General features: G+C 41.2%; 1 protein-coding gene across 3 annotated transcripts in view; it reads left to right on the plus strand.

Annotated features, from left to right (window-relative positions):
- Positions 1-40: 40 nt before the first annotated feature.
- Positions 41-14,413, plus strand: part of znrf1 (zinc and ring finger 1) — a 27,929-nt gene continuing 13,556 nt past the window's right edge. For all 3 annotated transcript variants that reach the window (XR_006035257.1, XM_042111443.1, XM_042111444.1), the window contains exon 1: positions 41-1,315. Coding sequence is in view for 2 of the 3 variants with exons in the window: in XM_042111443.1 (XP_041967377.1) it covers positions 931-1,315 (385 nt within the window). In the remaining variant the exon portion in view is untranslated. The remainder of the gene's footprint in view (positions 1,316-14,413) is intronic.

The following is a 14,413-nucleotide window of genomic DNA, read 5'->3' on the forward strand; positions in this document are numbered from 1 at the left end:
TTGTATTTGGAGTCTATTATTTGAGCAATCTATTGTAGGCTAGTAGGCAAACTGAATGGGCACTGGTGGTCTGAAATTTAGGCTGCGTGCACGCCAGCTGCTGGTTAAACTCTGCAGCGTTACTAGGTCACGTCTTCCTCGCGCTCCGTCGTCGTAGGCGAGGCAAAACAAAGCCTCGACTCACCACACTTAGTAAAGATGAATCAGAACATTCTGTGACAGGCACATCACCGATTTATCCTTCATTTCACACTATCGTTCCGTAGTTAACCCGCGTGCGCACTAAACGCCTCCATTGTCTCATTGTGGCAACACGCACAACTAGGGAGCGAGCGCGCGGTTATGAGCGTGCAGGGGAGCGGCATGCGCTGACCCGAATCTTCGGGCGCACGAAAGCGACAGACGCGGACAGACGGCAGTTGACACACAGACTGCCTGACAGACATCAACAGATGATATGGCGGAGCATATCAGCGCCGTTTAACGTTGCCAACATCGCTCCAGTCCTGACGGAGGACGCTGCAGATCACAGGCTGTGGGAACAGTGCCGCCGCGCAGTGTTTCTATCCACCTGCCGTGATTTGGTGCAGGTTGTCTGTCATCCGCTGTGGGAAAGGACGTGTCACGCTTGATTAAGGAGAAGTTGTGTTCTGGGATTTGACATCTTCTGTTAATCTCACCGTAACTCTTTTTGGATAAAGTGTATCGACAAAATTCTGTCTCTCATGTTCCGGCCAGGAGAAAGGGCTGTTGCGTCTCACAGACACAGCTGGCGTAGTCAGACTTGACAGCCCTTGTTTTTTTGAGCGGTTGTTTTGTCGACGGCAGACATCGCAGACTATTGTTTTGAGGGCTAGTTCTGCTCCAGCTTTCGGTTAACAGCGGCGCCCCGTTTTAGCGAACCCCCACCCATTCTTGCGGGTACCTTGGATGGGGGGCAAGCAGAGCACGGCGGGGCGTCCCCGGGGAGCTTTTCCCGGTGTCTCCACAGATGACAGCGCAGTACCACCCTCGGCCCACTTTGGCCACTACCGACCAGGCGGCCCAATGGGGCTGCGGAGCCGGTCAGTGAGCTCCGTGGCGGGGATGGGCATAGATCACAGTGCTGCGGTACCCTTCGGCTTCTATAACCCAAGAGGAACAGACTCAGACAGGGCCGGTGGCGGGTCTGGCTCTGATGCAGCCCCCGGTAATGGATTTCAGGAGACAGGAAGGGGACATCATACGGACGGTATGCTTTATCTGGGATCCAGAGGATCGTTGGCAGACACCTTGCCCTTGCACATCGCACCCCGGTGGTTTAGCGCCCACAGCGGTGAGTTTCAACCCGGATCTCCGTACATGGACTAGGCTGCCGACAGTACGTATGACATGTGTGCACGGGCGCAGTTCAGAGAAGCGCTCATGATTACATTGTTGCTTTCGTGCCATTCACAGAACTTCATCCGGTCGCTTGTGGGTGATGGTAGGCGTGCGTGTGTGCGAGCGTTCAGACGAATGTATGTGTGTGTGTGTGTGTGTGTGTGTGTGTGTGTGTGTGTGTGTGTGAGAGAGAGAGAGAGAGAGAGAGAGAGGGGGACAGATAAATCAACACCACTCTATCATACTCCTTCTCTCAGGAGCCATGTTGTGAGAAATGACGCTGATAAGACAGGCTGCCAAATCTGGCTGAGACAATTAGCAGCTGATTAAGGCGAGTGGAGGGGGTGGGGGTGCATTTTCATCCGCTTACCTCCGACCACAGTGCGCGTCCGCGCTGGGCCCGTGACGCGGTGCGCTGCTCCCAGGGCACTCGTTAACAAACGCCAGATGAGTTCAGAGAGGGAAAAAACAATATGTGGGGCGTAATTACCAGGTCTTTGTTGACGATCATCTCAGTATCAAAGAACCATGTTATTCATCATGTGAAATATTAATTCAGATAAAAAGATTGTTTTCTTTAGGCCCTCACTCCTCAGCTATTATGCTTATTTCCCTAGGTTGTTACACGTCAGGCAATAGCTCTGTTAAAGCAACACCAAAGAACTTTCCCTCTGTCGCACGCATGCTATTTGTACGATGCATTGCGACATCAGATGCAAGTCAAATTTGTAGTTTCTTATGTCTCATTCCATTGAACTACAGATCCGCTACCCGATCTGGCAAACTTACATAGTGCGGTTATAGCCGATAGAGGGCCGCGAAGCGAAAGCAGAAGCGTCGTTCACCCTGTTACAAGTTGATGAACGACTGAAACGATTTTGGAAACATTATTTTGAAGTACAAAAAACTCTTTGGTGTTGCTATAAAATCCTATAGCATATTGATTCTGGGTTCTGGGTAGGCTATATTTTAGTTTGTCAGAGGCCGTGTTGATAAAAGAACTACACTATATGAGACTATGGATTGTAGGCCTGCACTGTGAGGGTTTTGCTCCAAGTGCTTCATGATCTACAGGTGGGGATGACACCGCCAGAGGTCAAAGGTCGGTCTGACATTTGAATGGCAATGCTTATAATCATTTTAAAAAGAAGCATAACGATTTAATATAACAATAACTCTAATGGTATATTGATGGCAGTGGGAATTGGATGGCAACTGCCATCCTGCCAATTCTTTGCTGTTGCTTCTGACACTCCCTATATTATTTTCCACAGTGCATATTTTGTTTTTCAGGCTGTTAGTCCCAGAGGCCTACTGTAGCTCAGCAGGGAAGCCTGTTATGTGAAAAGAGACAGACCTGCTCAGGTGTCTGTTAACACTATTATTGGAAGGGCAATTCTGCTGGGGAATTCTACTGGGTAATACAGTACGCACATTTATGTAATTTCAGTAACTCTGATAGTACTGGATGGTGGAAAGTATTTCAAATTTGTTTCATATGGAAAGTGGAGACAAGTACTTCAACTCAGATATCCCTATAGATACAGTACATTGTTATTAATCAGATGTAGCATAAATAAATATTTACATCGAATTGCCCTGTTTATAATACTGGTATGCTACTATACTAAATGCTAACAATTACTAAATGCTGTCAATTCAGTTAAAGCGATGGTTCGGAGTAATTTCACCCTAGGGTCCTTTGCACCATGACCCCGAGCCAAACACCCGGTTCTGGGAGGGTGTTTGGCTCGGGGTCATGGTGCAAAGGACCCTAGGGTGAAATTACTCCGAACCATCGCTTCAACTGCACCTTTTAGAGTGACCAGACGTATTTGGCAGTACAGAGAGCCTGTGCTCCAGAGTCGGTACAGTCATTTGGTGACTGTGCCTCTGCTCTGATGATGAGTTACCTTTCCTTTAATGAGTCCTCTTGCCCCCCCTCTGAAATATGTTATTGTTTAAGGATGTGGCCTGGAGTCAATGGGAAAGGTCATGCAACTATTCTTAGAGTCGGATGTTTTGTACAGACCTGTCAATTGTCAGTGACAGTGAAAAAAAGTGTGGTAATAAGCAGTGTCTAGTCCTTTTTGTGCTTTGGTGGTTTTCAGAACTAAAGACTAAAGCCAATGAGTGCAACAAATATGGACAGCCCGGTCATGGTGTCATGATCCCGATTATGTTATGTGGAAGTGAAGCCAACGTGTGACAGAATGAGTGCTGCCATGCTTTCTGAGTCTGCATAGCAGCGCAAACCTGGAGCCAGAGTCTGGCCAGTTTTTGATGTCTGGAAGTACATTTACAAACGAGACTGAGGGGAGTGTCAGACATGCCCACCTATAGCCAATCCATGTGTAACCATAGCTCGTTGACTTCACGTCATTAGTGCTCAGAATTATGGATGGGTGATATAGACTTAAAACTATGGGTAACACTGTACGATAAGGGTACATGAATTATCATGAATTCATGCATGAATTAATTCATGATTTATGTATTACTTCATTCCTTAATATCTCATGAGTCATCAGGAATTTACATGAGTTCATTACCCTATGGGTAACACTTTACGATAAGGGTACATGAATTATCATGAATTCATGCGTGAATTAAGTATAAGTAAGTATAAATATATATACTTTTTTGATCCCGTGAGGGAAATTTGGTCTCTGCATTTAACCCAATCGGTGAATTAGTGAAACACAAACAGCACACAGTGAACACACAGTGAGGTGAAGCACACACTAATCCCGGTGCAGTGAGCTGCCTGCTACAATGGCGGCGCTCGGGGAGCAGTGAGGGGTTAGGTGCCTTGCTCAAGGGCATTTCAGCTGCGGCCCACTGGTCGGGGCTCGAACCGGCAACCCTCCGGTTACAAGCCACGGCCACGGCTGCCCATGAATTAATTTATGATTTATGTCTCATGATTTATTTCTTCATCTCATGAGTCATCAGGAATTTACTTGAGTTCATAGTCTGTCATTCTTGACCTCATACATGAACAGCACATCACCTAAAGCATTAGGTACGGTGGGCACATCATTATGAAATATGATTTATTAAGCATGATCATGATTATTTCTTTTTCTGCCAAAAATGGGCTCATCACTGCTCAAATTATTATTTGAACATAACTACAGTTCTCTAAACCTATCATTATTCACCACTTTAGTTGAGGGGCCACATAGATGATGAACTCATGAGCAGTTAACCTTAAATTCATGTAATCATAATGATCATGCTTAAGGAATCATAAATCATAATCATGTACCCACTGTACTTAATGCTTTAGTTGATGTGTTGTTCATGCATGAGGTCATGAATGAGAGACTGAACTCATGTCAATTCCTGATGATTCATAAGATATAAAAGAATGAAGTAATGCATAAATCATGACTTAATTCATGCATGAATTCATGAAAATTCATGTACCCTTACCACAAAGTGTTACCAAACTATGTCATGATATTTCATTGTATTTTTGGTGATAACGATATAAATGACGATAGGAAAATAGCTCCAACCACTGTATTTCCTCAGCCAAGTCACGTCAGTTTACAGTCTTGAGATCCGTGCAGACAGAAAAAGTAAAGATTGATCCTGATCATCATCAGCAATTAACTCTTCTTCATCACCTAGTTTCAACTCTTCATTCAGTCATACCTGTTCATGTTTCTACATGGGACCTGCTCAGCTTGCATCTCATATGAACATGTCATCACTTATATCATTGATATGATATGACAAATTCTTATCTTGAGGAGGAATTCAACTGGTATATCGATAGCAATATAGCCCACCCCTACTCAGAATGCTAGACAAGTAAGTGTCTAGTATTTTGAGTAAGGCAAGGTAAGTTTATTTATGTAGCACATAATTTCATACAGGGGTAATTCAATGTGCTTTACATAAACAAACAAGGATCATGGGTAATAATGTGAATGAATAAGTCTGTACTTCCCAAACATAAATCTTGGATTATCCACTGTCCAAACTACCCACATATAGAACATCTGTCCTAATATTATTGCCCAACAAATGCTTCAGTTCCTTGCATTCATACTTTAAATTAGGATCTATTAGTAAAACAAGAAGAGTTTATGTAATACAGAGCCCAAGAGGTGTCATTGCAAGATATTTTTGTGTATAGAGAAAATGTGCGCTCATTTTACTAAATCGTGCACACGTTTTACTAAATTGTGCTCTCAATTTAGTAAATCGTGCGCACGATTTAGTAAAACGTGCACACGATTTAGTAAATTGTTTGCACGCTTTAGTAAATTGTTCGCACGCTTTACTACATTGTGCACACGATTTACTAAATAGTGCGCTCATTTTACTAAATTGTGCTCTCAATTTAGTAAAACGTGCGCACGTTTTACCAAATTGTGTGCTCAATTTACAACAATTAAAATGAGAGCACAATTTACTCAAATGAGCGCACTATTTAGTAAAATGTGCGCACAATTTACTAAATCGTGCTCACGTTTTACTAAATTGTGAGCACAATATACTAAATTGAGAGCACAATTTAGTAAAATGAGTGCACAATTTAGTAAAACGTGCGCACGATTTAGTAAAATGTGCACGCAATTTAGTAAAATGAGCGCACGTTTTCTGGATATATACCAAAAAAAAAAAATGCAATGACACCTCCTGGGCTCCGTAATGTAAGCCTACAATGTCCATACGTATTACCGCCACATGGACAAATTCACTTGGAATCTGATTCATAGCACTCATGCGCTGACAATGGGAAAACTTGTACAAACTAGCACAGCTATACCTGACTGTGTCACTTAAGCTCACAGTCATCGCAGTCAAGAAACGTGCAGTACAGGAAAGCTTGTCAGTCTGTTTGTTTTGTTTTTCTAGTCAGCGGGTCGTCCAGACACGGTGCAGGTGCTGACAACGGAGAACACACACACTTTCATTTGAAATATGACAAGGACAACATGGCTGCTGAGGGAGTTAGAAAACATGTCATATTTGGATCTGTCACCAGAGGTTAGGTGTATGACAACTGAGCAGAACCGTCACAGAGGCCTTTGTTAAGGTAGTGGATGATAAGCCTCATCTGCACTCTGGGTTTGGGAAGTTCATCTGCTATTTGTCACCCCTCTATTGAGACTTCTGTGCTGTTGCCATCTCTGTGTTTTTAAATGTCAGCTGCTAGCTGATCTTATAATCTTAAAGGAAAACTCCAGCAATTTTTCAAATCTCTGTTTCTCGAAGTCACCGAGTACTATCGGCATGAAAATAACCAACAACAAAAAAAAAAACTGGTAATACCTAGCTCGAGGTGCTGCAGCCAACAGCTAGAGCAGCCAGGCATCTCTTTACCTGAGGGGAATGTTAAGTTCATCAATAGAGAGTTTTACCACCTCTCTATTGAGTCCACCCGACTGTCGCCATGTCTATGTTTTTAATGTGAGCTGTTAGCTGATCTTATCACCTTACGATATAGCACCAATGCCCATGAACTGTTCTCTTATCTCAGGAGCAGATGTGCGAAGCCAGCTCAAACACACCGCCTTTGTCAGTCCGCAGAAAGCGTACGGCCGCATGCCATGTCTTGCCATATTACGTGGAATTTACTTTTCGTTTACTTCATAAGTTTTCATCAGGGAAAGAGAGCTCATCACCATCTGTCACTGCCCTTTAACGTAATTTGCGGTGTTCACTGCCCACTAGGGATGCACAATAGTATCGGTAATATTATTTATAATATATCTTGAATTTCCCCTGGGGATCAATAAAGTATCTATCTATCTCTATTACAGCTGATATGAACATTTCTGACGATTTTCCTGGCAGATATAGTACATCTGCAAGACTATGATCGGCAAAATCTATTTGTGTTTCAGAGGAAGTATCATAAAGAAAGACTGAGATCTACATTTGTATTTGAAAATGTCATATTTTACATCTACACCATAGGCAATGATTTTCTTATTTTTCATGAGTGACTAGTATGCCTGTATCTGCAACAACTAGGCCTTATCACAATAAAAGCTTTTAATTCATAGATTAATCTTTTGCAGTGTATTGAGGATTGTAGAATCGCTGCATCGTGATATTATTGTTATTGTGGGCAAATTATCGTGACAGTTTGTGAGTTACACTGTGAGGGCGTCTCTCCTGGTGTGTCTGGATGCCTGTTCGGCTCACCAAAATGGTGCTCTCGTATCCTACCTTGTAAAGCAGGATTCTGGCAGAGCCAGTGTCCAGTGATTGATCCCCAGGAAGGGAAGTCACACACACACACACACAGATGAAATGCAGCCACACCCACGGCTTCTTGAGCTTTTTCTCTGCATGAGAATGAAGTAAAGGCTATTTCAATCAGGTGTTAATCCAGCATGTCACTGTGTGTGTGTCTGTGTGTGTGTGTGTGTGTGTGTGTGTGTGTGTGTGTGTGTGTGTGTGTGTGTGTGTGTGTGTGTGTGCATGTTTTAAAGGACCATGCTAGTCTGTCCCCTATATTAAACTGCTTTCCAGTCATATCAGGACTGAGGTTTGATCTGCCCTTTTCAAATCTGGCTTGCCTCTTCTTACATCTCCTCACTGGTACACTGTACCTGCAGTGTTCTTTTTGTTTTGTTTTTTTACTTCAGACACCTTGTTCGATGTCTGGTGATTTCATAGGGGCCTGCTTATATTGATCATAAGTATTCACCACTGCAATGGAACAGGTATGCAATGTCAGCTGGCCTGTGTCAGACCAAAGTGTAAGCAGACATTTGGACCCACATACAGTTTGTGAAATACAGGCAGGGTGTCCTGCATTGAAACAGAGAAAATGTACAGTACACTGCCGTTCAAAAGTTTGGGGTCACTTCGAAATTTCCATTCCACTCCATTATAGACAGAGGTAACACTTTATAATAACTACACACAATTCATAATTTATTAAGCCTTTGTTACTTATTAGTTAATAGTTTGTTCATCATTAGTAATTTCTTGTTCATACATAATTTCTCATCAGTACAGCATTTGTTCACACAATTATAAATGGTTTGTTCATAGTAAATAAGCCTATCCAAAAATATGTTTGTAAGTACGTGATTTATACTAATAATGAAACAACCACTTATAATGAAATCATTTTCTTATTATAAACCAGTTGCAAACTATTACAAAATGCTTTGTTCATCATTTGTAAAGCATTGTTCCTATGTTAATTCTCATAAATAAAGTATTTGTACACACAGTTATAAATGGTTTGTTCATAGTAAATAAGCCTATATCTAAAATATGTTTATGAATTATGGTTAATACTTAATAAATTATGCAATAATATACACATGCACTAATGATTAGTTAGGGTGAGGATACATATTTTATAAACCACTTCCTAATACTATAATTCATGATTAACTCAGGGGTTACAAGTGGTTAGTTAATGATATTTTGTGAGCTTATCTAAAGTGAGGACTTTCTATGCCTTGCAACACATTTTCAAATGGGTTGTAAAGATTACATTCACATTCATTCATTTAGCAGACAAGCGACATACACATGTCAATTAAATTAAAGGCCATTGACATAACAGTGAAAGCCAGGAATCGAACCCCCAACTTTTCAGGCTACTGCATGCTAGCCCAGCTACTTATCCACTACACTACCTTGGCCTAGATAGGAACTCCTACAACTATGCAAGAGTTTCTGTTTTCTTCTACTACACACTGTTATTAAACATCTGTAAACTATTATTAAATGCTGTATTCTTCATTTGTAAAGCATTATTCCTACATTAATTATCATCTGTAAATCATGTTTACACACAGTTAAAATGGTTTGTTTATAGTAAACACGCATATCTATATTATATTTTTGAATTGACTGTTATACCACTGGGCAGAGGTAGTGTAGTGGATAGGGAGCTGGGTTAACATGCAGTAACCCATAAAGTTGGGGGTTCAAACCAATGTGGCCTTGCCCTTTAATTTCATTGACATGTGTAAGTTGCTTTGGGTGAAAGTGTCGGCTAAATGAATAAATGCAAGTGTAAACGTTATAACTCATTTTTAAATGTGTTGCAAGGCATAAAACGTCCTCACTTTAGATGAACTCACAAAATATCATTAACTAACCATTTATTTATTTATTTATAAAATATGTATCCTCACCCTAACTAATCATTAGTGCATGTGTATGTAACAACTGTTAAATAATGGAAATATTACTTAATCAAAAACATATTATTGCATCATTTATTAACCTTATACATTTCCACCCCTATTTTGGAGTTTTTCCTCGAAATTGCACACCGCCTACTTAAAATGGCCCTGTTGCCACATACTTTGACTTACAATCAAGTGCCTGACCTCTTTGGAAAGCTAAGGCCTTGTAGAATTTTTTGGTACCAATAGATTGACTGTGTGATGAACTATCAGAGAGTGGCAAAGGGTAGAATGATAGTTTTTTTTATAGGCGGTTACATAGAAATGACCACATTCTGCCCTCTTGGTCACTTATTTTCTCTTGAAAACACCACTGAGGCCCACTACCAGGTCTTGTGAATCTGTATGTCAAAGTAGATCCTTATAGGATGAAGTATGACTGTGTGGGACCCATATTTGTGTGGGCATACACATGCGTTTTGCTAAGTGTCCATTTGGAGACTCCAAAAGGACCTTTGGTTACCCAAAACTAAAACTCTTCCTATACAAGAACCCCTTTATGCAGAACCATGATCTTGGTGTCAAATGAAAGGTTACAGTCTGTGTCTCATGATGGAGTGATCCCTGGAGAGCTTTGCAGTGGCTGTGCCATACATTTAGAGATGCATTATCTGACCTGGAACTCTTACTTTTGCTCCAACACCTTTGAGATTTCCATGAAAAAATGACAAACAAGGTAATGCAGCAAACATTTGTATTATAAAATGAAACAAAGGTAAAAATAGTAAATATTATTATCTCCCCCTTCCTCTGCCTCTCCCCCTGCTTCTTGCAGCACCCTTTCCTCTTTGTGTCCCACTGATCTCAGCCACCGGCTCCTCTTCCTCAGACACAGGATCCTCAGCTCTTGATGTTTTGCTTGGTGGGACCCAGTCTTCATTGCTGTCACTGAAACAATTGTACAGATGGAAGTTAGACTCAGACCCACTAAAGTATATGAAAACCCTTCCCAACAACTTATACAAATTATATAAATGTGTGTACTCAGGTCACACCTCCCCTGCACTCTTTTTTACACAAACACACACACACTGCATTCTCACCTAACTCCCCTCCCCCAGATACCAGAACTATTCACACCTCCCCCTGCACTCTCTTTTACACACACACACACACACACACACTGCATTCTCACCTAACACCTAAAAACTATGCACTAAACATTACAAAAGCAAACGAAACTGTATCTGTAACTGTATATGGATATAAGTAGTATACTCACAGCTCGAAATCAGGGTCCTTCCCAGCTAAAAAGTTGTGCTCCTCCTCGGAGTCGCATTCGGAGAAACTACTTTCGGCTCCTCCAGATCATCGATGTCCTCCGGTTCAACATGTTTCGTTTTTGCTTGTCTTTTTGGCATGTTTTTACAAACAAAAACCTTCAAAAACTGCCTCTTGCTTGTTCAGTAAAACACTTCCAAAACACTGCTTCGGTGACTATGTTTACGCATCTGTTTTACGCATTGAATTTAGCCGACAAGGAAGTAGAATGTGACGATGTGTCACATGTCTAAAGAAAGCTCTCCTCATTGGCTACACAGACATCTAGGTCCCATCTCATTGGCTCAATCAGACGCAGCGCTATTGCCATTCAAAGACTGGTTGTCAGATTCATCGCTTACGTGACTCATTGGCTTTGATGGCATCTATCTCGACTCTCATTGGTCCTACAGACATGTAATTGGTATCGATGGAATCAGAAGAGCCTCGTGAACACGCAGAGTACCGTGAATCCAGCGACAATAATGGAAGTAGAACCGAAATATATGGATTTCCGCGAAAAATAAGTTTTTACTTCGCTTCTTTTCGTATGCATCTGTTTTGTTTGTACTGGCGTGTACAACTACTCAATATATTGGCAATAAAACAATGTAGATATTTTACATCTATGGATTCTTACGAAAATTTCAAGACCAAGCATGCTGGGCTAACTTATTGGTACGGCCATACAGACAAGTGACAAAGTATGAACGCAGCAACTTTGGGGGGTGGTGGAGGGGGGTATTCTGATATGTTATATATCGGGATAAACTTATATTTTACACACAAAATATATGTTAATTCATGGAAAGCTTTACATATATCGATTCTTGAGATTCTCAGCTTTAAAATGGTATATAGCATGACTATGGTAGTTCATGATAAGGTGCAAAAAAATGCATGGGGGTTGTTGGGGGGAGGTGGGGGGCACTGTATTTGTCCCGAATTCGGGTCACTATTAATGTACTGGGTTAAGTATTAACAATAATGTATAAGTAAGGGATAATGTATAGAATGCCGGTCATTATTGGGAAAATAAGTCCCGACAGGGCGAACCGGACCCCGACGTGCAGCGGAATTATTTTCCTAATAATGACCGGCGTTCTATACATTATCCCGCTTATTACACGGCTACTTGCCCAAACGAAATAATAAACTCCCCACAATATGACTTTAGCCTACATAGCCTAACCTATTTGTTACCATTCATCGTGGCATTTGCTGAGAAACATAGTTCGCAACAACACACGCTGAACTTGAATCAAACATTCTTTAGAACACAGCTGATCAACCGTCTGCTTTCACTTTTGAATGAAGTTCCAGTCCTTGCTTAGTGATATGAAAGACGTATCAGAAGCACAAAACCCGTTGCCATTGACAGCGGTAATTACATGAAAATATTTTACCGTAGAACTTTGGGAAATGCCATTCAAGCCAATGGAGCGTTCTACTTGCCTTGTGAAGAGTCGTGTAATAAACATATTTAAGATATAGGCTTATTTACTATGAACAAACTATTTATAACTGTGTGAACAAATGCTTTACTGATGATAAATTAGAAATTACTAATGATGAACAAACCACTAATAAGTAACAAAGGCTTAATAAATGATGAATTGTGTGTAGTTATTATAAAGTGTTACCTAGACAGAATACCAGCTGAGATCAGTTGCATTGTATATATGTATATATGATGGCAAGGCAAGACAACTTGTGTTAACATTTGTACACTATATGCACCTCTCTGAATATCAGATTGAAGTCTCGTGGCGACTGAGTGAGTAAACCACAAACCCATTCATATGAATATCAGATTGAAGTCTCGTGGCGACTGAGTAAGTAAACCACAAATCCAGGCCATTTATATGAATATCAGATTGAGTTCCGTGATTGATTTAGTGAGTAAAGGCCAACGCCCACTTGTGGCGACATTCACAGACACATCTATGAATTTGACACTCGGGAGATAGAACAATTTTCTCAACTATGGCGTTGACGCGCATCAGACGTCGCCAGTGGGCTTTGCTAAAATGTTATAATGAAGTTTTAAATTTTGCTGTCACTTAATGCGTGTCAGATGCCGCCAGTGGGCGTTGGCCTTAAGCCAGCCACAAACCCATTCATATGGAGCTACCTGAGAGTCAATCTCTTCCGTGTCTAATCACTTGTACTGGGAGTCTGGGCTGTCGAATGTACACCTGTGCTGAATCTGTGTCATGGGAGAAGGCGTGTTTAGCAAGCCATGCACTCAACAAACCAACACAATGTTTTGTTCCTAAAACCTTTAAGGAAATATTTAATTGATATAGAGTGTATGGCAACTTTTTTTCCCCATGTAATTAATTTAACAAATTGTAGCTGTTCTTTGGGTGTGCACTTATGTACTAAGTTTATTGTATTTCAGTAATTTTAGGAGATCAGATTTTACCCAGTTTAGATTGTCTCAGGCATTGTTTAGCCACACACACACACAAACACACTCACACACAAACGCACACACCCACGCACAAACACAAACACATTCATTTTCTAACAATGCAGGTATTCCATGTTTAAAATTCTACCTTCCTCATAAACACACACAAACACACACACACACACACACTGAGAGGGGGTGTACTTTACTTGGATTGTCTACCAACTAAGACTATACAGATGGGTTGTTGAAATTCAAGTTCAGTTCAGTTCAATTGTTGACCCCCACCTCTATACCTGTGCCTCCACTACCCGAACACCTAACCCTATAACCATACTGTACATTAGTTCAGAGTCTCAACAGATAGTTTGTTTATAAACTGAGCATCTGTAGATAGTCTGAATAGGTCAGCATTTCATTGTATTTTGTACAGCACTGGTCAGTGAAAGCTGTGCTTAAATGTGCTCTATAAATACATTTTACTTACTTACTTACAGCACCCAAATACTCAATAAGTGTAAGGCAATGTCCCAGAGATGGTAGCCTGGAGATTCCAGACCCAAATCCGAAAGATTATGGGTCTGGCCATGAATAATGTAATGGCCCAGCTCGAAGGGGCAGCACCAAGCATGCATTTGAAAATCTCACTGCACGTTTACTGACTGATTCCGGACTTCGACGCAATTGGATAAGACTATGACTGTCATCTGTTTAGCTCGCCTCTGGCCTGCCTACAGTATATCAGATACGCCGATGTGATTGGTGCCCTACAAGGGACATAAGTAATGAGCATCATTACTCATTGCCAGCGGTGACTCGCTGAGCAAATTCAAATTGTGCTCCCGCAAGAACTCTGGATTTCCAGGGTACAAAGATGGTGCAGTTACTGTACAGCACTGTATAGTTTGGCCTTTAATGTGATATACACATCTTAGTAAATTGTGTGGAGAGGGTCTTTCCTGTCTTTAAATAGATGTGGGGTGTGCTTTTGATACAGTATATTGTGAAAGCTTCAAGACTAATAGTATGATTATAGTATTGATTGATGTAGTATTAGCCTAAGTCCTACCTAAGGTCTCCTCTGCATTGTAGCTTGAATGTTATTCCTCACTTTTGTAAGCTTTGGATAAAAGAGTCTGCTAAATGAAAAAATCTGTAAATGTAAAGACTAACTACAAGACACACCTGG

This window comes from Alosa sapidissima, chromosome 11, assembly GCF_018492685.1.
Source record: "Alosa sapidissima isolate fAloSap1 chromosome 11, fAloSap1.pri, whole genome shotgun sequence".
In the NCBI taxonomy this organism is placed as follows: Eukaryota; Metazoa; Chordata; class Actinopteri; order Clupeiformes; family Clupeidae; genus Alosa; species Alosa sapidissima.